The sequence below is a fragment of the Vombatus ursinus genome, unplaced genomic scaffold (assembly GCF_900497805.2).
Source record: "Vombatus ursinus unplaced genomic scaffold, bare-nosed wombat genome assembly UNPS02010193.1, whole genome shotgun sequence".
Classification (NCBI taxonomy): domain Eukaryota; kingdom Metazoa; phylum Chordata; class Mammalia; order Diprotodontia; family Vombatidae; genus Vombatus; species Vombatus ursinus.
The window spans coordinates 3912512-3934885 of record NW_020949971.1 but is presented as its reverse complement, the minus strand read 5'-3'; the positions used below and the strand labels follow the sequence as shown (position 1 = coordinate 3934885).

The window sequence follows — 22374 nt, the reverse complement described above, 5'->3', positions numbered from 1 at the left end:
CCGGGAGGATCACCAGCCGGGGGGGACCGGAGGATCACGAGCCGGGGCGCCCGCGTCCGCCCGGCCTGGAGGCCGGAGGAGGCCGGAGCCAGCCTCACGCACTCAGCAGCCGCGGGACTTCACCCCGGGCGCCTCGGCCGGAGAAGGGACCGCCAAACCCAACAGATCCCCCAGATGGGGTCGTGGCAGACCCCGGCCCGGCAGCCCCCCCCCAATCCCGCAGCCCGGGGTCACGGCGGGCGCGGCCTGTCCCCAAAGGCACAGGGACCACGACTTCCTCGGCCTCCCACGCCCGCGGGGCAGGGAAGCGCCGCGGCCACGCACCTCGCCGGCCTCTTCGCGGGGAGATCCCTCTCGGAGCCCGGCGAGCCGAAAACGCGCGGGAGTCCGGCTCCCGGCCAGGGAACGTGGCGGGGGAGGGGCCCGGCCCGGCCCGGCCCTCGGGCGCCCGCGTCGCGCACGGATGACGTCACCTGGGCCGCGGGCCACGGGGAGCCCTACCTCGGCGGGCTCGTGACTCGTCCTCCTCCCGCTCTAGCGGGCCCTGAGCACGGAACTACCGACGTCACCCCGGGATTCCCTCTAGCACCGCCCCCTGACCTCCATCCTGACCTTACACGCACGCGCCCACTCGCCCGCACGCGCCTCCCCTCGCCTCTTCCCCCGACACAGCCGCCGCCTGACGTCACGAGCCTGCGCGAGCCGCACGGGCTCCCTGGCCGTCGCGTCACACGCACACGTGCGCGCGTAGCGTAGGCGCTCGACGCCATGCGCATGCTCCGCACCCGAGCGTGGCGGCCTCGCCCGCCCCCCACGTCACACGCAATCCCCCGCCCACGGCCGCAGCCGCCCGCCCCCGAACGCAGGCGTGCGCGCTCCAGCGCCAGGCTTCGTGCGCGCTCCCGCCCGCCCTCCCTCCCTCCGGGGCTGAGGCGGTTCCGGGGCCCGCCCGACATCCCTGCATCCCAGAGGAGGAGGCAGAACGGCAGCCAGGGATGCTCGCGCCCGGGGACGGAGGAGCGGCGGCGGCCAAGGGCATCCGCACAGACGAGGGCATGGCGGCAGCGCGGACGTGAGTGACCTGCGCGGAGGGGGGGAGGGGGGAAGGAGCCAGCGGGGAGGGAAGGGGCGGGGCCTGGACCAGTGGGTGTGGTCGGCTAGGGGGCGGGGCGGTGATGGGAGGGCCAATGAGGGGGGAGGGAGGGGCTAGGTTGGGTGGGGCCAGGGAGGGGTGGGGAGGACCGAAGAACAGGACGGGACTGGGTGGGTGTGGCCAATGGGGGAAGGGCCATGAGGGAAAGAGGTGGGATAGGGATAGGCCAATAAGGCTGAAGGGCGGGGCTGTTGTAGGGGGAGATGACCAATAAGGGGAAAGGGTGGGGCCATGATGAAAGTGGGTGGGCCATGGTTGGGGGAAGGGCCAATGATAGGAATTGTGGCGCTGGTCTGGATGGATATAGCCAATGAGAGGAGAGGGCGGGGCTTTGAGGGGAGGGGCGGGCCAATGAGAGAAAGGGTCAGAGTTCCTGGCAGCTGGCCTCCGGGAGCGGGAGTCCAGCCAAGACTCATTCATTAGGTTGTTTATTAGAGCCAGTTGGGCATTGTTACTCCCATTTTACGGATGGGAAAACTGAGGCACGGGGAGCAGTGGGGTGACTTGCCTAAGGTCACGTAGTTACTGAGTGCTGAGGCTGGTTTTGAACTCAGGTCTTCCTGACTCGGGGCCGAGGGCTGTATCCCCTGGGCTACCTATGTGTGCCAGTCATTGTGCTGAGTAGTAGAGATACAAAGAAAAGACCCCACCCACCCCCCCAAAAACCCGGTCCCTGCCCTCAAGGAGCTCCCAGCCTATGGCGGAGAAAGCCTGCAAACCAGGAGAGGTAGACAGGCTAGGTTGGGGGTGGTCTCGGGGATGTGTGGGAAAGGGCCCTCCTGTAGACGTGGGAGTCGAGGAGGCTGGAGACGTCCCGTTGGCATGCATGCTTTCCAAGTCAGGGGGATTGCCAGTGAAAAGCATGGGGTTGGTAGGTGGAGACGGAGGGTCTTGTTTGTGGAGCCGGCAGGTGGCCAGTGTCCCTGGGTCAGAGTATTTGTGAGGAGTGAGGTGTAAGGAGACTGGGAAGGTAGGAGGGGGCTAGGTAACGAGGGGCCTTGAATGCTCCTGGAGGCACGAGCCACTAGGGCACGGCGTGACAGGATGGCCCTGCACTTAAGGGAGATCCCTTTGGTGGCTGAATGGACCGCAGAGGGGAGACGCTCAAGGCAATCAGGCCCCTCCCCCCAGCAGCTATTGCAGTGGTCCGGGTGGGAGGTGATGAGGGTTTGCCCCAGAGTGGGAGCAGTGTGGAGGGGATGCTGGGCCTGGAGAGCCCAGGAAGAATGGAGGAGCATGAAGACTGGAGAAGTGTTTTCTCATCCCAAGGTTTTGCTTTCTCTGTCTCTTGCAGCTAAAGATGGAACGAGCAGGGAGAGGAGGTGGAGGAGGCAGGAATGCAGGAGGGGGCTCCGGCGTCAGCAGAAGCGGCCTCTACGCCCGGGCCCAGCAGTCCGTGTGTCCACACTACCCCCCACCCGCCGGCACTGCCGTCTGCCAGACCGGGGCCGCCGTGGAGATCCAGGAGCTGGCCTCCAAGCGGGTGGACATCCAGCGGAAGAGATTCTACCTGGATGTCAAGCAGAGTCCCCGCGGCAGGTTCCTGAAGATCGCAGAGGTCTGGATAGGGCGGGGCCGGCAGGACAACATCCGCAAGAGCAAGCTGACCCTCTCGCTGTCTGTGGCGGCGGAGCTGAAGGAGTGCCTGGGAGACTTCATTGAGCACTACGCCCACCTGGGCCTGAAAGCCCACCGGCTGGAGCAGGGCCACGCCGGAGACCACGATGCCCGGAGGCGCCCGCGGTCCTCCGCCCCGTCCCCCCCGGCCTCTGTGGTGTCGGAGGAGCACCCGCACAGCGTGCTCAAGACCGACTGCATCGAAAGAGATCACCGGAAGTACTTTCTGGACCTGAAGGAAAACCAGCGGGGCCGTTTCCTCCGGATCAGGCAGACTCTGACCCGGGGCCCCGGAGGGATGGGTTACTTTGGGCACACGTTGGGCCAAGAACAGACGATCGTCCTCCCGGCCCAGGGAATGATTGAGTTCAGGGATGCCTTGGTGCAGCTCATCGAAGACTACGGTGAGGGCGACCTGGAGGAACAGCAGAGGGGAGGGGAGGAGGAGCCGCTGGAACTCCCCGAGGGCACGTCTTTCAGGGTGGACAACAAGAGGTTCTACTTTGATGTGGGCTCCAACCGCTACGGCGTTTTCCTGAAGGTAAGTGAGGTGAGACCCCCTTACCGTAACACCGTTACTGTTCCGTACAAAGCGTGGACACGGTTTGGGGAGAATTTTATCAAGTACGAAGAGGAGATGAGGAGGATCTGCGGCAGCCATAAAGAGCAGAGAATGGATGTCAGAAGGGACAGTGGCGAAGAGCAAGAAGGCCTCGACTAGAGGACCAGCGGACTGTCTGTCTGTCCTCCGTCTGTCGTGATCTGGAGAAGCGTTCCTTCCGTTGGGGTCCCCCCTTGCCCATTACACGTCCTGTCCTTCCGCTTTCAGGAATCTGGTTGTCCTAGTAACACTGCGTAGAACCCGGTAGAAGCCCCCCAGGGAGGTCATGGGGGCATTCCGGCCTTCCTAAAGCTCTGAGCACTCAAGACTCTTGCCCCAGGCAGGTCAGCACAGTGGTGACGGTCTGACCTTTAGATTAGAGAGGCTTACGTTGATTGCACTATTACCCAAACCCAAGAAGACCCTTGAGCCTGCTGTGGAAGGCTGGGCTTTCTACCTGACAGGTTTCCCAAAAGGAGAATTTAGAAAAAAGCTGCTAGGTGAAATTGTAGGGAATCTGCCACCAGAATAAAACTGGACTGTCCGTAGTCTGCATCGATGCTTACAAGCAAACGTAGAAATCCTGAAACGTTGCATTGGCTACTGAGGCTGAAATGCTCGTCCTGCACAAGGGTAGAAAGCTTGTGAGCCACCCAGCTCTTTAGGAAGCTTGTTGGCATACAGTTGGATGAGTTAGAAGGCCAGAGGATTCTGTGATAGCGTCCTGGGTTCACCGTGCCCTTGACCTGCACCACCACAGAGCCCCGAGGGAGGGGGAGAGTGTGGTCCCCAGCTGGTGGAGATCGATGTCTTCGGAGTGTGCCCTTCTCTGGGGACCGTGGAAGATGAGGTGGATGTTTTTAATGGTTTTCCAAATTTCAAAAACTATTTTTATGTCCCTGTTGGGGCTAGGGTGATACTCTACCTCGTGGCTTTGTGGTGGGTATGTAGGCACTGAGCGTTTTCTGCTGACCCCCTGGGGGGGTAAGGCTTTTTTTCTCAGATGGTAGCTCGCTGATGGTTTCAGAGTAGCCAATGAAAGCATCCTTTTTAGGCTTCTCCTTGGAAAGAGTAGTTAAGGGTTGGGCGAACCGCTTAGCAGCTAGATGCAGAAATCCATCCGTGATAACGGACTCCAGTAGCACCTTTGTGATTCAGCTGATGAGGCAGTCTCAACACTTCCAACAGAAACGTGTCATGTACAGGCTGGCTACGTCCAGACAAAGGGTTTCCCCAGACTGTGCCACGGTGAGAGAATTATTTAATTATTTGAAGCTTGGTTGTAGGCACACTGCAGAGCAAAAATTAAGGTGCTTTTTGTAACCCTTTAAAAGGTTTTCTTTATGGAAGATCTACCCTTTTATCGATTTTTAACATTAATTTCGAGAAAGCCCCAGCAATTTTTCATCGCCTAATTGGTTTTTTCCAACATGTGAGCACATGGTACATGTGTGCCTCAACCAACTTTCTTTTAATTGAATGAAATTTCATCTCTCCAGCTGCGTGTTCTTGTGAGTGAAATGATTGGCCTTCTCTTTGGCTTTACTCTGCCGCCACATCATCTGTCTAAAAGCCAAACACTGATTTCAATCCCCAGAATCAGCTCTCCCTGGTCTCTGTGAGAGCCGGTTGCTAGGATTGAAGACAGGACGTGGCCTTTAGCAGACGTGGTTTTTAAAACTCTGAAATATTTTAACAAAGAAAGTTTTGCACTAAAGTTGCCCCAGAATACCCTTCAGTAAGTGTGATCAGAAATTATCACGGTTCTGATGGAAGCAGGAGAATCAAGAGGGCGACGGCTCTTTTCGGTGACCCGGCCGTGCTTTGGGGCGCTGGGGCTCGGGGACAGTACAGTCTGTTGCGAAGGGACCTTCGGGAGCTCGGTGCGTGTCGCTGGACCGTCGGGATCTCTTTGAAGCTGCTGACGATTAGAAGGGAACAGTAGCGCCTTGAGCTCCGGTATCCACGGTGGCGGTCAAGGCACCACAGGGAGCGAGGCCTTTTTCAAGAAGCCGCAGATGTGAGTAGAAAGATCGCGTGGCTTTGCCTAAAGTCCAGCGCTGTACGCTTGGACCCCTGGCTACGCGAGGCACCAGGCGGCCGGGACGACTGCCTTGTCAGATTGCAGCCCCCACCAGCGGCCCGACCTGGTGGGCGATCCGGCCTAACGCTGTCTGTCTCAGTGTTCCAGTCTAAAGCGTGTGGCGTCAGTCGATAGGCAGGACTTCCCTGAGACAGAGGAAGTCTGTGTGCATCAATGCAAATGCCTGTACTCAGTGTTCGGGCTGGTGTCATTTTGCACCAGGTTTTTCATTAGGGTAATTATATAATGGATTAGTTGAGCAAATAACATTCCAGCACGGATACATCCTATACAAGGAGAAAAGTCATCTGAGAGCTTTCAGTTGGACTGATGAGTTTCAACTGTCATGATCTAGTTATAGCCAACCTACTGAATAGTTTGTAAACTAAATAATATGTGTAACTATTTAATCCCCTTATTTCTTTTTCCCGTAATTTATATTTCTTTGAAAAATGAAGGGAAATGGTCTTTTTATAAGAAACGTACCCGGGAAGTCACTAGCCATAGGCTGATAAAATTCAACTCAGAATTGCAATGCCAAGGCACCTGCCTATTGCCAGGTGTCTCCTAAAATGGGCTATTACGTTGGCGTGTTGTCACTTCTCATTTTGACGTGGAGTTGTACAAAGAAGGGGAACCCCTGCCTTGAAGACACTCAGTGCTGAAGGTGCCTGGGTTTCCGAGGGCACAAATGCGCATTTCTGTTTGGAACCTGCTGCATTTGCTCTTTTTCAAAACCAAAACCACTTGTTCTCTGTGCAGTCTGAAAGCACTTGATATTTGCACATTGGAATCCAAGGAGAAAAAATCCAAATGTAAGAGCGTGAGCTTATAGGGTTAGATTTGAAAACGGTTCCTCCACACCTCTGGCGTGGCAGCAGCGTTGCCATATCCTGGGGGCCTCAACTGCAGCTGTGTTTGCAAATCGTTTTCATTGTTTAAACCCCAATAATGTCTATGTCCCTTAAACTTGAGTGAAACACAAGCATATTTGCACTAAAGAACGTGGCCAAAAAATGAAATCCAAGCTAGGACAGGGTGGACACGAGTAGTTGAACCTCTTGAAATAATTGGTTCTTTGGGAAAATGTCACATTCAAGCCCCACCTCTATTTTACACCTGTGTGGTCCAGGCAGAAGCGTCAGTCTGCCCTTTCACTGATTTAGCGATTTAATAATGATGATGCACTTTACCTTTTGTATATAACGTGTACGTTGCTGCTGCCTGATGGATGGAATGTGCTTTGGTAGAACTATCTAGGCGGTATCTATGCTGAGTGTTCTTCTGCATGTCGATGTTTTCTTAGCACTGTTGTAACCACTTGCGCCCGGTGAATCGGTGTCTTAGAGAAGGTCAGAAACAAAAGGAAATGACAAACAAATCTCAAAACTATTTATACTGAATTTTAAAGTAGGTGTAATATCTGTATTCCTAAAGGCTCAGAACCAATAAAACCAGACTCTTACTTGGTTTAGTATCATAGCCTTGCTCATTAAGGATTCTCCCACTTACTTTTGGTGGATTTCTCTAGCGTTGATGGTCATTCCAAGTCAGATCGTCCTTCTTTCCCCTTCTGGTGAAAAGGCAAAGTCTCTGACGGTGTTCCTATTGATTGTATCTGGAGGGGATTGCCGCCGGAAAGATACGCTGTGCTGTATTAGAACCTTAAGGTTTGTCGGTGAAGTCAGAAAATAGAGACCCAGTCGGCTGAAGAACTGAGTGGTCCCATTCGGGAAGTGCAAAAGCACAGCTGAGATTGGCCACAGTCATTCCAGACTGTTTCCAGATTGACCCGCGTTGGACCTTGCTTCAAGTCCCAGTGCTGGGGATACCCCGGGGCCCCCTTCCATTCTGATTTCTGTGTGAGATGTACAGCTGAAAAATGAGGTGAGTGTGACCGCTCAGCGGTGTGCGCTTCCAAGAGAGAAACAGCGTTTCTTCCTGGCTTTTGATCAAAGGGGCGCTACATGCCTACGTTTGTCATATGTGTGTGTATAGAAGTACATATTTATGAATAGGCATACTATTTTAAACTATATTTCTATGTGTTTATATTGTAGTTTTGCAAATTTTTCAGTGAAACAATCAATTTAGCTGAGCTGCACAGTTCAAAGATGAGGGAAGAAAACCTTAGAGATACTTAGTTTTCAAAAATAGCTTTATGTCACTAAAGGTCATGCATATATTATTTGCCATCTTTAAAGTTCTTTGGTAGTTCATTTGTAATTTGTGGGGGGGGAATAGGACTCCTTTTGGAATTTGGAAAAGGAACTTGGTGGTTTTCTAAGAACAGTTTTTAGTGAGTTTTTTTAAACTTAATCTCTACATATCTTTCATAGGAAACACAGTTTTAAAACCCTTTACTAGCTTTATAAATGAGGGTTTGCTGTAGTTCCCCATACTGTTCCAAGTCTGTCTTTATATGCCAAAAAAACTGTGAGTATTTGGCAGGATAAAATCATTTCACGATCCCAAATAAACCAGAGAGTTTTTGACTGGGCTTCATATCTATGTAATTCAACAAAATTCAGAAAATTCTGCTACCCTTTTGTCACTGCCAGAACAAAATGATTGCACCCTTTTTGAAGTGTATTTATTCATTACTTGAATATGCAAAGGAGAAAACAAGGGCTGAAGGGACACAGAATGCAGCCCAGTGTATGGACTGTAGGGAGACGCCAAGGAAAGGATGGCAGGGAGGGAGGGACGACCTGCGTGTGAAGCAGGGACGCTGACCAGGTGCTGCTCTGGTCCTTTGGTACTGGAACAACCCCCCCCTCCAGCCCCACCCTTATTATATGGGGGATGGGGGGGCATCAGGCTGGAGGAGAATACGTGGTCTATCCCCAGGATCTGTCCCCTGACTGGATCCCTGTGTCTTTGACTCAGACTACAAGATACAGAATTCATCCTTCTCTGTTGGCAGGACTTTGTTACCATCTAACTTGCTTTAGTCCTCTCCATTCTAGATGCACTATCTTCAATAACATTTCCAATTTTTTTTATCAGTAGTATAGTTGAAATGTAGCTAAGGTGCCGACCCTATTTACACTGCTCTTTTGCACATAAGTGACATTGAGTCTACAGATTCCCTAAGAAATTTTCAGAAGAAAACCACATATATGAAAGTACGTAGAAAAAGGACCTGTATAAATAAATACCGGGGACCTGTGTGCTCCTCCATTTAAAAGTGCTTGAGGAGTTTTGTTAATTATTACCCATTCACCGCGTTTTGGTGTCGACCCTGAACAATGTCGCTCAGAAAGTGGCCGAATCATGGAGAACTTAGCGTAGACCTGCTTCAGGTCTCCTTCTGTAATTAGTCCTATCCTGTAGGCTCGCCATTTTTATCACTCTCACTGCTAAATCATAATTGTCCTTCATCTTTAGCAGAAAGCCCCACCACATTTAGCAGCAAATATCAACTCTTACTTTCTATAAAGCAAATTGAGATGACTGCTGGAAGCTTTTAATTTATCAACACGAAGCCAACTCCCCGTGACCCCATCTGGGGTTTTCTTGGCAAAGATATTACAGTGGTTTGCCATTTCCTTCTCCAGCTCATTTTACAGATGAGGAAACTGAGGCACACAGGATGAAATGACTTGCCCAGGGTCACATAGCTAGGAAGAATCTGAAGCCAAATTTGAACTCGTGAAGAAAAGTCTTCCTGATTCCAAACCCAGCACTCTAATGAAGCCTTTAGACATTGCTGGGTTTTTTTTATTCATTTCTTTAACGCTAACTCATTTGTATAGCACTTTAAAGTGTGCAAAGCACTTTGCCCACAAAACCCTGTGATACGTGGTGTGCTGGAAGTATTACTACCCCCATTTTACAGATGAACAAACAGGCTCTGGGAAGGTAAGGGACCAGCCAGCAAGTCACCCAGGAAGTGAGAATCAGAGACAGACTAAATCCAGATCATCTCCCAACTCCAAACTTGGCCTGCTACCTGCCAGACCATGCTCACTTCCAGTGTTCAACAGATACAGATAGGTCACAGCCTCCACTTGGGCCTAACAGATAAATGCTGAACATCTCCTTCAGAGCAGCAGCCTATCTGGAGAGGGCCTAGAATTTGTCTTGTTTTCTTTTTTTAAGTGACTTTCTAACACGTGGTCTCGGGCCTCTCACAGATGCTGGGCACCAGAAGGCGCTGCCCTGAGTTGGAAGGGTGTGACATGTCGGAGGCCATCCAGCTCCCAACAGCACCTCTTCAGCCTCCAGAGAGCCCAGCCACTTGTAACTGCAGGTGGAGAGGGTAGAAGCTCTGGAGCTCTTAAAGGAGATCTTGGCCAGAGGGCCCATGGAGAGAGGATAGCACCGGATGCCTGGAGAAGGAAATGGCATCCTCATTTCACAAAAATCAACCAGGTTCTTTGTAATTTAAAGGAAGGAAATAAATTCGCTTTTTTTAGATGTTAAAATAACATGCTTGTGTCTTGGGGAGCAAGGTTTCCTCTTTTCTGAAATGCGTGCCTGTCAGAAGGCAAGCTGCTTTAAGAAAGGTGACCGTGGGATAGTCATCAGTATGCTGGTTTTTGAGATTTAGGCCATGAATCAGATCCTGGCTCTCCCAACTTCATTCCCCGTGTGACCTTAAGCAAGTCACTGAGCCTCAGAAAGTGGCCTTGTGAAGCCTGAGTTTCCTTATCTGTAAAACTTGAGGGTTTACACTAGGTGATATGGAAGGTATCTCCTAGCTCTTGAGGCCGTAGGGTGTAGAACAAAGTCTCTCCTCTGAAGGCTTTCTGACTCAGTGGCCCCACGACCTCCCTGAGGTCGTCATTCTTGGTGGAAGCTTAGGAAATGGGACGATCCCAAGTGACTTAAGCCGTGGGTTTGGGGGGAAGGATCCCAACAGGCAAGACCATTGGACTGAATCTAGTAACATGCAGTTCGTCAGGGATGAACATCAAGTCTTCTGCTTGGGTGCACAAGTCAATTCGCTATATGAAACTGGGGGTGCTGTTCCGAAAGGCTCTAGGGGTCTGGAGGAACTGCCAGCTCAGAATCAGTCAGCAGTGGGATGTGCCCGCCTGAGGAGGGACAGAGTTTCCAGGCATAGGGAGGTGACAGGCCCTCTGTCCTGTGCCCCGCTCAGGCCGCACCTGGACCATTTCCTCGGGGGCACTGCAGTTTAAGAGAAACCTTGGAAAGCTGGGGAGTGTTCAGAGGGGGGTAACTGGGTCACGCGTGTTTAGGAGCATGTGAGCGCTGTGTTCAAGGATCTGTAGGGCTGTGGAGCGTGCGAGGGCGGAGCAGAACCAGGAGCGGTGAGTGGACGTTGAGCCTGAACGTCGTCGGGACGCTGTCCAGAAGGGGAGGGGGCTGTCTTGGGAGGTAGTCGGCTCCTCGTCCTCGGGGGTCTCGCAGCAGAGGCCGTTCCTTTGGTGCTGGGGTTGGTGGTTGGTCTAGGTGGCCACTGGACGATTCTGGTGTGTGCTTCTCCATTGTCAAAGGAGACATTGTAAAGAAGAAAAATTCACTTTGAGGGGGGGAAAATGTTGCTTCAGTATAGGCCAGCATCAGCGTTCTTTCTCGATTTGGAAGGGTCTCTAATAGTGACATATCGGGGAGATTTGTTCTTTCTCCTCCTCGTGGAAGTTGTTTCCTCGGAAGGTATCGTTCCTGTTGGCTGGGATGAGCATTGGCCTCGGCCTGTGTCAGGCAGTGGCGTTTCCGCCCGGAGGCCGAGGCTTTGCTCTGCTCTGTCTGAGGGCTGGTGAGCTCTGTTGGGAGATCCTCTTGGCCGGTGCTTCAGTGCGAATCAAGCTTTGCTCCAGTTTTTCATCTTGCTGTGGAAAGACACAGGTGTGGAGATAATGCTACAAAATGAGTCTGTGTGGTATTTAGGACCAAAACGTATCAAAGGAGGAGGGCTGGAAGGGAATGACCCCTGTTGATTTTTTACTGGGATCGTAGCATAAACCAGAACATTTTTAGCTTGGTGCTTCTTGGTTGTGGCCACCCAAATGATGGAGATGTTAGGCAGCATTAAGAGAGGCAGAGCTTCCAAAATCAGGAAAGCGACCATCAGACTGTCCTCCAACCTGGTCATGCCACATCTGGAGGCAGTCATTTGTAGAGTATTCACCTGAGAGGGGCCAGAGGAGGGCAGGCAGCCAGGATGGTCGAGAGCTTTTGTGTTTCCTGGTATTTCTCCCCATTCTCTCCCTGTGTCACCCAGTTATTTGGGGGTCAGTCCCTCTGCTGAACAGATGCCCTCCCTTCTCGGTTTCATCGTCTGTCCAACTCCCTCCCCTTCCTCTTATTCTTCCAGGCCAGGCCGACCATTGACCATCGACCACCCATTGTTAGAAGACAAAGCAGGCTTGGTTTGAAACACTTGCAGAAATTTCCCCCAGGGTGTGGGATCTCTTCTCCATTGGATGCAGGCTGGTGGGGCAGCAGCCACACTAAAGATGTTGCTGCATCTTGGTGAAAGCAAACCCACTCTGACAAAGCCTGCCATCCATGTCAGAGCAAACCCGGCAGCCAGGACCTCTTGGTGACGTTTCCAGAATACTTTCTTCCTTCTACCCAAAAAACTGTTTTCCTCGATTGTTCCCCTCACTGTTTCAGTGCTGAACATTCCCTTCCATCCTTTCTCTTTGAAACAGATCCAGATGAATGATTTTAAAGCTGGCAGGAGAGGCTTACCTTTCAAGATCTTGGGAATTGCTTTTGATTTGTAGTGCTCAAGCAGTCTTTTTCATTTTGTGCCCACATTTCTCCTCTGCCTCTTGTGAGCTCCTCTAGCCACCCACCCCTTTCTTGGGTGAGGATGCTTCCCCTCACCATCCATAGGCCATCCATAGCTGTCAGACAGACCTGTCTCTTCTCCTTCTCCCACATGTTTTTTATGATGTCACCTTTCCTATTCAGGTCACAGAAAACATTTTAATAACTTTTCTGTTCAGAAAGCAGGAGCAGTTAGAGTGAATGAGGCTGGAATGAGGTGCTAGATAGAAAGCGCTTTGCCAGCTTTAAAGGACTCCATGTGGCCATAAGCATTCTCATGGAGGAGTCATGGGGACCTCAGAAAAGGAGTGCATTTAATGCTTTGATCCTTGGCATCTCAAGAGGTTCTGAGGTCACCACCCTAGAAAGGGCCAGTCAGGGCGGAAAAAGCTGAGTCTCTGTCACTCCTAAGAGCCCCATACGAGAGGGGAAGAAACATACCGTGCTTCCTACAAAGGCATGGCGTGGATTCCATTTAAATCTTGCTATCTTTGGAAAACCTGCATTTCTTATCTTAGCATTTTTATTTCAGAAACAGTAGCGGCATGTTCTTTGGATCTAGCTATTAGAAATCATATTCTACTATTTCCATGCTCCTTGCTGGCACTCTCTAAGTATGTGTGTGTGCATTGCTGGTGAGTCAGAGCTGACCAAATGAATAAATCCATCCAGTCATGAAGATGGGACGTTGGAGTATGTTTGTGAACTCTCCTTGGCCCAGGTTGACCCCTTCGTACTCACATCACCCTCCCACCTCCAAGGCACCAAGTGATGTCTTTGGGTTTTACGGAGCCTTAGGGAGCAGTCATTCCCACCCTAAAGAATCTGCCCGTCACTGTGGAGTCTTGATCGAGGACCTGGAAGCACCTGCCATTTTCGCAGCCTGTCTTGAGTGTTGGCGTTTACGGGTGGCTTTAGCTGTTCCTCTGCAAAGAGAAGCCTTCATTAGAATTCATTCATTCATCCATTCATTAGGACTTGCTTTTTTTAGCTGTGGAGTTCGAGTCACTGAGTGGTGTGCAGAAACATATGCACCTGTTGTGTGGTGGGTATTCATTTGTTTAAAGATTGGTTTTTGTTCTGGGCAAGTCACTTAACCCCAATTGCCTTAAAAAAACCAAACAAACAAACAAAAAAAGATTGGATTTTGTTATGGTAAAGTGAAAGACCACCGGGCTGATTTATTGACTGATTGGCATCAAAAAAGAAAGAAGCAGCATGGAAACCTTTTGCCTTCCAAAGATTCCGAGGAGACATGACTCAGATGTCTTGTTGGGAGTGATGAAAGGGCCTTCCACAGCCACGCCTCATCTCCACACCGTCGAAGGCTGTCATTTGGTGCCCCTTATTAGAGACTCCTTAGGAGGGCGTCTCCAGAGTCCCTTCTAACTCTGTGCTTCTGTGTTTCGTTTAAAAGAGCTTGTCTCCTTGGCAGGAAGCATGGCCTACGGGAGCTAGCCCTTGAGTGGCCCTAAGAGGACCTGGCTTCCATTCCTGTTCTGCAGCTTCCTCACTGCCTGTGTGGCCTTGGGTAAGTCATTTAGCCCTTCTGAGGCTCAGTTTCCTTAGCAGTACAATGAGGGGGTGGGCCGTGATGGGCCTTCAGGCCCGTTCCAGCTCTCGACGGGTGATTCTTTTCTGCTTTCTCTCTTTTTTCCCAGTGATAATAGTATGTCTACAAAGTAGAAATGTCTAATTTAAGCGTGGCGATTCAGACGAAAACCCTGGAAGTCTTCTGTTTGCGAGGACCTCAGTGTCGGCCCTTGTTGGGCTGGGGAACCAACCTGTCAAATGGAGTGACTGCCGCAGCAGGAGAGAACCGGTGTGTGCAGGGAGGAGGCCCAGGCCATCGCTGCTCAGCAGCAGCGTGGCTTGCCCCTTTTCCTTCATCTCTACTGTAACTTGATTTAAAAAAAAAAAAAAAAAAAGAAGGAAGCCGTTTGGTTCTTCTGTTTGGTGCTTAGCAGACCCCCTGCGGTGGTGACTGTTATGTCCCCTGCAGACTCACGAGCCTCTGCCGTCCTTGTGCCAGAGGGCGGTGCCAGGGCATGTGCCAGGGGTGAAATGACGGGTCTACCTGTACGAGCCTGTGTTTGTTGTCCGAACTGAGTGCCCCCTCCCTTTGTTCTTTCTCCTGAGGGCCCCCTCTCACATTATACAGAACTCCTGTTGGCAGCTCGGAGCCCCGTAGAGAGCCGAAACATCTTACACCCGTTCAGCCGGGTTCCTTAATCTGGGAGCCTACTCAACTTCCCAAAGAAGCCCAGAGGGCAAGGAGGACCAGGCCCGGGACTCCCTCAGAGCCAAAGGGGGTTTTCCTTTTGACACCCAAACACTTAAAAATAGGATTGGGCCTCTCTGTTTTCTATAATTAAATTATTATTTTATTATTAAAACACATTATTAAATGTAGTCCCTGTGGCCTTGACCTTGAAATGAGCTGCCTTTGCCCACCTGAAGGCTGCTGCCGGGACTCCAGCTTGGTGAGGCATTTACCGTCCTCCTCCTTCCAGTCTGTGGAGTGTTTCAAAGTGTTAGTGATGATTCCTCTTTAGACCTTGTGAAAGCATTGAATATAGAGGCCCGGGGCCATATTCCATGAATCCCTTTAGGAAACTATTATCGAATTTCTTTAAAGCAGTCTCAGTAATGAGAGGCAGCAGTGTGGTGTATCGGACAGACAACTGGCCTCTGAGGCGGTGTGACCCTGGGCAAGCCACGAGTCACTCCTCAGTGCCTGAGAGCTCTCTCAAAGTGCCTGAGCTGCTGTCCTGCAAGGCTGGAGGCAGTTCCTCACAAGGACCTCCTAAAGCATCAGAAACCACAGGTCTGCTCCACAGTCTACAAATTCTTTCTGATTTTTCAGAGATAATGCAAATTGTATTTTTCTGTTTTGAAGAGGCAGATATTCTGGTAGTTTTCCTTTGATGGTCTTTCTTGACTAGTTTGCTTTTCAAATTCATTTTCCTTTGATTGCAAAAGAAAATTCTGTCAATCTGAAGCTCTTTGCTGGAAGGGACCTTGGAAGTTGTCAAACCCCTTCACTTTCCAGATGGGGAAATTGAGGCACAGAGCAGTGACTTGACAGAAGGCATGTGGACAGTAATCAGCAGATGTGGTATCAAGGCCAGGGCCTTTCCTTCCCAGTGCACCATGGGTCATACAGAAGTTGGCATTTTCTCACATCCGCAGATACTTACCTTTCTGCAGTACTTTGACCTTTGTTATTAAATAAGGAATTTGACAAAGTTACTATGACAAAAATTCTCACAAAGAGAAACCTACCTCCCAATTGACTTTCATTATAAAAATCAGAACTACTCCTATTAGAAGAACTTCCCCCACTAAAGTAACAAGTCCTAGAAAAGGCGTTTTGGTTAGTGGCCATCCCAGAGCCCGTGGGATACTGTGCTTCATCAGAGTATGGTGCCTGCTCTGAAGGGGAGGAACTCCCCCTGCCCCAACATTGCATGCCCTCTGTGGGCTCCCAGGCTCCTTGACCTCGCAGCTGTCCCCACCCCAAGGCTGCCAGAATTTCTTCCATGCTCGGGGCTTCCACGATTCTAGTTACAGCAGAAATAACTACTGTTTCCCACCTGAAATATCTCCCCCACCCTTTGATGCAGATGCAAATATGAAATTCCCCTCAAGGCCCTGCTCTGTTCTCTGTTTCTGCATGGGGCCTTTCTTAGCTGAAAGAGACGACATGGGAGATGGGAGATAACTCCTATTCATGTGATGCTTGTGAAGCGTGCAAAGTCCTTTCCTCTCACCAACCCTGTAAGAGGTCAGAACAAGTAAGTGCTTTTGTACCCGTTTTACAGGTGAGGGAACAGGCTCATCAAGGTCAAGTGTTTTGTTCAAGATCATGCTTACTGTTGAACTGAAACGTCCCACAGTGCAACGAAGTGTGTAGAAGCCTGACAAACATCTTTCCTGTCCTTGAGTGCTGGCTCACTGGTTGGGAAGGGGTTGTAGAGTATGGGACAGGCGTTGGCTTCCTCTTAGTAGTAACTCCCCAGAGACTAATGCTTGCATCTCTCACACTTTCCCTCCTCCATGTGGGCTATTACATTGTCAGATTGCTTCCCCTCAATCCCACAGCCATCCGAATCACATCTAGGAGCTTGTCTTTGACCCTGCTTATTTCCAAGAAATATGCCATCTGAAGACCGCTCGAAAGAGCTCTTCTCATAGTCAGCTGTTGTCCGGTCATGCCTGTCAGCAAAATAGAACTTTTAACCCAAAAAGCCCTTAAGGGGCATAGACGGAGAAGATCAATGACCAGGTGTGGGCCAGATTTAAAACTACAATCACATATGCGGCCTGCTTTTTAAGTCCCAGGTAAAGTCATTGGTCCAGAAATAATAGTATTTCTGTGGTATTCCATTTTTGAAGTGAATCCCTTTTTAAAAAATCGTATCTAATGAGCTAACTTATGGAAATCTCTTGAAGTGCTATGGAAAAGCTAGCTGTTACTAACAATTCTAAATTAGTGTTTTCTGTCCTGTAGTGTAGGTGCTTAATAAATGTTTGTTCATAGGTGAGGCCTAAGGGGAGTGTGGAGGCACTACTTTTTCTCCATTAGAATTAGTTTGGAATTTTTTGATTTGAAAAAAAATCCACCCATTAAAGATGAGAGCAGAGGTCGTGGCTGGACAGCAGTTTGATGAAAGAGACAGGGCGGCTTGAATGGAGTCCACACGCACGCAGCCCGACAGCCACACAGACTTGTGGGAGGCTACATTCAGAGAAGCCAGAAGGAGGAAGGCAGCAGTCTCCATGTGCTCCAGACCCCCTGGAGTATTGGCTGGAGTTCTCGGCACCAGACGTTAGGAAGGATGTTGACATGTGGGAATGTGTCCAGAAGCAGATGAGCAGAATGATGAGGGACCTGGAGACCAAGCCAGGGAATGGGAACGTTGGACGCACAGAAGAAGAGGCATACGGGGGTCGCGCCGGCTCACTGTCGTGGGAGAGAGATCAGACCTCCTCTTCTTGGCCTGGACAGGGGCTTCCCCACTGCAGCAGCATAGGCCGCCTGGGCCAGAAAGCCACTGGTTCACCACTGAGATTCCTTCTGGACTGCCCAGGGTGCTCGCATGTGCTCTTGTGGGATTATGCATGAGATTCGGAAGCCTAGTCACATTTTTCATAGGCCAAAGAGCATGCAAGTGATGGTGATCGCTTTTGCCGTAAACGCCGCATTTAGTAAGCCTTGTCTTCACTGCTATGCACACCTAAGATGATATCGTGCCAGCTGCCACCTAGCTCAGAGCTGAGCTTGCGAAGCCACTTGTCTTGTAGAGACCCTCACCTGTTTTACCCAGTGAAATAGATGTGCACCAGCAGGCCCCAGAAGAAGACTCTTGTGTCTGAATTTCCTGCTCATAGAGAACAGGGTGAATAACGGACCTCCGTTAATACTGGATGAGACATGTTTTCATTAGTGCAGACATAGAGAAACCTGGCAGTGCTATTTTCAGACTTTAATTACAAGGACAATTAAGTAATTGAAGACATGAAGGATTACATTTCTTCCAGTAAATTGTCCACACCTAATGGTTGATTCAGTAATATAGTTTGATACTTTCGAACAGATCCCTACCGTGGCATAATGTAGAGGGTGTAGCCTCAGAGGCAGACAGGCTTGAGATCAAGTCCTGCCCCTGAGACATACCAGCACTGTAGTCCTGGCCAAGTGATTTCACTTGTTTCTGTTCTAGGTAACTCTTTTGTTTTGGTTTTTATTTTTTTTTTCTCATTACATGTAAACAAAGCTTTTTTAACATTTTTTTTTTAAAATTTGAGTTCCCCATGCTCAAGAAGGCAAACAGTTTGATATAGATTACGTAAGTGCAAAATGTTTCCCCGTTAGCCATGTGGACAGCTCCCTTAAAACAGGCTCTTAATCATTTTCGGCTGTGTCCCCTCTAGCAAGGCCTGTCAAATCAACAAGATGCATTTACTGAGTAACTCCTGTGTGCCTCTACCAAGAACTCTGTGAAACCTCTGAACCCCCCTCTCAAAGCAGTGTGTTTAAATGCAGAGAATCCATAGACTAACAGGAAACCAATGATAGTGAAATGCAGTTACTATCAAAAGATCTAATAAACTAGTTCTCAGACCCTGGGTTAAGCCCCTCTACAACTAAGTGGCAGAAATGGTAGCAGCCTGCACTGGTGGAGGGAGAGGCCTTGTGGGGAGTCCCCTATGACCGGGAAGTCACCATTCCTGTCTGCAGTTCAAAATCAATGACAAGTAAACCTGAATGTGGAATTAAAAATAACACTTTATATACATTTTCAATGTTTTTCAGAGCTTTTTCACCTATTTTATTTCTGTGGTATAGCCAGCAGCTTTAAAATCCGAGGACTTGAGTTCAAATCCTGGCTCCAAAACCCTCTTTCTGGTAATCGAAGCCAAGGGCAACCCTCAGGATCCTTGAGAAAGGTAAAGAAACATCCTTTTGTAAGCTAACAAAAACCATTGCCTTCCCCACAAAGCACTAACAGTGTCTGAGTGAACTAGGCGGAGTACGTGTTAGCGCTTCTTTTTCTTCTGCTGTGGCTTGGTCCTGGAAGCTGATTGGAGGTTCTAAATCCTCTCCAGCCTGTCTTCTCTTCATCGGTCAGAAAGCTGTCTGAACAGCTTGGAGCTTCTCAGACTCAGGGGAAGTGGCTTCCCTGCTGTCTGCATAGGACGCCCGTTCTAATGGTTCATACCTAGGGCTCTGAGCTCAGGCTGGCCCAGGCTTTTGGAGCCCAGCAGGAGGCTACATTGGGCTCACTCTTTGCACATCTGCCTTTCTGCCCACCCATCACATCCAGCCCTGGAGTGCTCCCATGTTGGGGATTTGGTCCATGCATGACCCATTATGGCTCCAGAGTCTCCCGATCTGAGTTCTGATCCCTCCCTGGCCAGATCTTGGGCTCAATCCCTTGACTTCCTTGACCCTTACTATACCTGCTCGTCTTGGGCTAGACCACCTGCTTCTCGCATTCTGCCTTCCCAGGCTCTCAGGCCTCCAGATCCCCTTCCCTATTGTTCCTGGTCTGTTGTTTCCTTCACTAATCCTGGCCTCATCTAGGAGCATCATGGAGCTGGCCTGTAGGTTCTACAGGCCAAAGTCACTTCAAGGCTACAGACATAAAGCGCATACTTTTTACATTAACATTGTGCTAAAAAATACTGGGGAACACAGAGGTAAGTGATTGGCTGTCCTTGCCCTGGGGAAGTCTAGACTCACATACTTTCTAACTTCTTCCTTTCCCTAATTCATTAGAATAAGATTAGGTCAAATGAGCATTATCTAAAAAGAAAAGATAACAATGAAGTTGTCATTTTAAATAGGCTAATAATGTATATATTAATATATTAAATAATGTGATAATGAAAATGTCATTTAAAAAGTCATAGATTAGATCTTGATTCCTGTGCAGGACAAGAAGGAACCTTAGTTCTTTTCCAACTTTCAGCCCATGACACCTGATATTCCTTAGTGTAGCCCCTTCTCATTTTGCAGATAAGGAAACAGAGGAGGTTAGGTGACTGGCTATTTACTCCCTGGAATTGACCTCACTCAAGGCAGGACCAGTTTTCAAATGTATTTAGGGCTTTAGGCTCTTCATGTCCAGGGCCACCAAGACTGATCCATATCAGAAAGGCTTTTTCTGTCCAAGGGTAGGTGGTACAAGGTCAGTGATGACCAGTCCTTGAGCCTTGCACCGGCCAAGGATGCATCATCAATCTCCACGCATGATTAGTAAGTAGGATATGACATTGTGCTGAGTGCCACGAAAACAGAGACAGCCACAGAACAGCCCCTGCCCTCAGGAGCTCCCACCCTGTGGAAGAGGCAGTGTATGCACAGACAGGTAAGTAGAGCAAAAAAATAAAGGCCACTGAGGACCCATGAAAACTTAGGAGTTGTTCTGACCTGTCCGTGGTGTTGTTCTAGCCACACAACACACCGGCGTCAGTGTAGAATTGCCTTTTTTTCTAGCATTAAGAAAATGCATGGGGGCTGCTAGGTGGTGCAGTGGATAGAGCTCTGCCCTTGGAGTCAGGAGGACCTGAGTTCAAATCTGTTCTCAGACACATAACACTTAGTAGCTGTGTGACCGTGGGCAAGTCAGTTAACCCCGATTGCCTTACCAAAAGGGTGACTGAGGCAAAATGGTGGGTGTGCTTTAAAATGTCTAGTAGAATAATGGAAAGAAGCATCTGGAGCTGCCTCTGCAAGCCTGTTTATTAGCATCAGGTGAGGGATGAAATGGGGGGGGGCATGCTCCCCAGGGGTCGTTCAGTGTTGTTGTCAAGGACTTCCAACACAGTGAAGATGAAGGAGCCACTTCGGTTCATCGTGAGGTCTTCTCATCCCAAGACCAGAAACCCGACAGAGACTCCCAAGTGTGACTTGTCCTCACTCAGCAGAGTCTGAGCAAAACATGCGCACAGGAAAAACCAAGTGATTGAAAGATGCTTCCCCAGTGTGAAATGCTGTAGAAGGGGCAGCCCCCAAAGACGCTGCAGATGGACGGTGAGAAGACCCAGGATCAAAGAGGAAGAGAGAAGCACGCAGGATTGCCTTTGGTGGATTGCTGTTTTCTTTTAAAGACCCCAGGATTTTCCTGAAACAAAAGCCCATCTTTGGAACACCAGTGACCTTGGATGAGTCGTGGAATCCTTCCCTTTCCAAAAACCTGAAAGTGACCATCATTCAGAGGGCCCTGGAGAGGCGCATAGGGTGTGTCTCCAAACTGCAAGGTGTTACAAACCAGGTGTTGTGCAAAAAAAGTGGTGTAGAGCCTGTGACTGGGGAGGTGAATCACCAGAAAAGAGATGGCTGCATCCCATCCAGAGCCAGGGGCAACCGTCGACATCCACATGACTTCCGGGTCTCCATGCAGCATGACAAGAACTCGGGGGATGACGCCAGCATGTTATGGGCACCCCTGTGGCAGATTCGTGGGACGGTGTGGACAAGGGTTGTGGAGGATGGCTAGAGGGAGCACCTACATGGATAGGATCATGGATTTATTGTGGAGGAATAGGCTGGTCTACATTTGGGGTTTTTGAAAGTCTGCTTTTGACAAGTTTTTGTCGTCCATAATTTTCATTTGCTTCCCCACCCATTTTGTATGTGGCACTTCCGCTGGTTCACTTACACTAATGCCAGCAGCCCCGGAGACACCCTTCCATTACACACTGCGCAGACATCAACAACCAGCTGCATGTGTTTGCCTGCGGTCATTGTGCCCCTTGCACACTTACTTCTCTTAACAGAAAGCAGAAGACGCCTGGATAGACTGACCTGGGCAGGATGACTGTGGCCTTTCTCATCCATAGCCTCTCCTGCCCTGAGCAGGAGTGTGATCGCCAGAGCGGCCGGAGCAAGCTCTGGCAAGCTTCTGTGGCCAGGGTGGAGGCAGAGCCCGGAATCCTGGGAAGGGCCTGCTTGGAAAGCGCAGACTGGGGGACGGCTCTCTAGTCACAACATCAGCAGAGTTTGGCCGTCACCAGGATCCCTGTTTCTAGACAAACAGCTTAGAACCATTCAGTTTCTGGGGGTTTTCAGAACTTCCCATCACTGTTGGAGGTTTTTAATTATTTATTATTTAATTTTCCCCCCGAGTTACATGTAAAACCTTTTTCACATTCCTTTTTTAAAAATTGTGACTTCCAAATTCTCTTGCTCCCCTCCCAACTAATTGAGAAGGCAAGCAATCTGATAGAGGTTATACGTGTGCAGTCATGCAAAACATCTTTCCATCTTTGTCATGTTGCCATCACTGTTTTTAAAGGTCATTGGACAGTCTTCATGGTGTTGGGGCCAACCAAGCCAGCAGCTAAAGAGACACTGCATGGGGCAGCTAGGTGGCACAGTGGATAGAACACCAGCCCTGAATTCAGGGGGACCTGAGTTGAAATCCGGCCTCAGACCAAACACTTGACACGTACTAGCTATGTGACCTTGGGCAAGTCACTTAACCTCAGTTGCCTCACCAAAAAAAAAAAAGAGAGAGAGAGAAAGAGATACTGCCATCCACCTGTACTGCTGGTCTCCAGTTTGTTAATGCATAACTTGGAATGACTGGGCAACCTATGGTTTCTATATCTAAAATAATATGTGAGAATATACGAATTTGAAAGCCAAAAAATCGGTGGGTG

General features: G+C 49.9%; 2 protein-coding genes across 5 annotated transcripts in view; one reads left to right on the top strand and one right to left on the bottom strand.

Moving 5' to 3' along the window:
• Nucleotides 1-404, bottom strand: part of WRN (Werner syndrome RecQ like helicase) — an 83030-nt gene extending 82626 nt beyond the window's left edge. The window contains exon 1 of the mRNA XM_027853733.1: nt 325-404. The gene's annotated coding sequence lies outside the window, so the exon portion shown is untranslated. The remainder of the gene's footprint in view (nt 1-324) is intronic.
• The window catches only part of PURG (purine rich element binding protein G), a 14323-nt gene extending 208 nt beyond the window's left edge, over nt 1-14115 (top strand). Inside the window, exons 1-4 of one of the 4 annotated variants that reach the window (XR_003568388.1) lie at nt 1024-1072; nt 2448-3311; nt 13637-13732; nt 13863-14115. Coding sequence is in view for 2 of the 4 variants with exons in the window: in XM_027853736.1 (XP_027709537.1) it covers nt 2454-3491 (1038 nt within the window). In the remaining 2 variants the exon portion in view is untranslated. Of the gene's footprint in view, nt 1-1023; nt 1073-2447; nt 7150-13618; nt 13733-13862 lie in introns of those variants that run through there. The other 3 variants (XR_003568387.1, XM_027853735.1, XM_027853736.1) reach the window with 3 other exon arrangements.
• Nucleotides 14116-22374: the final 8259 nt, after the last annotated feature.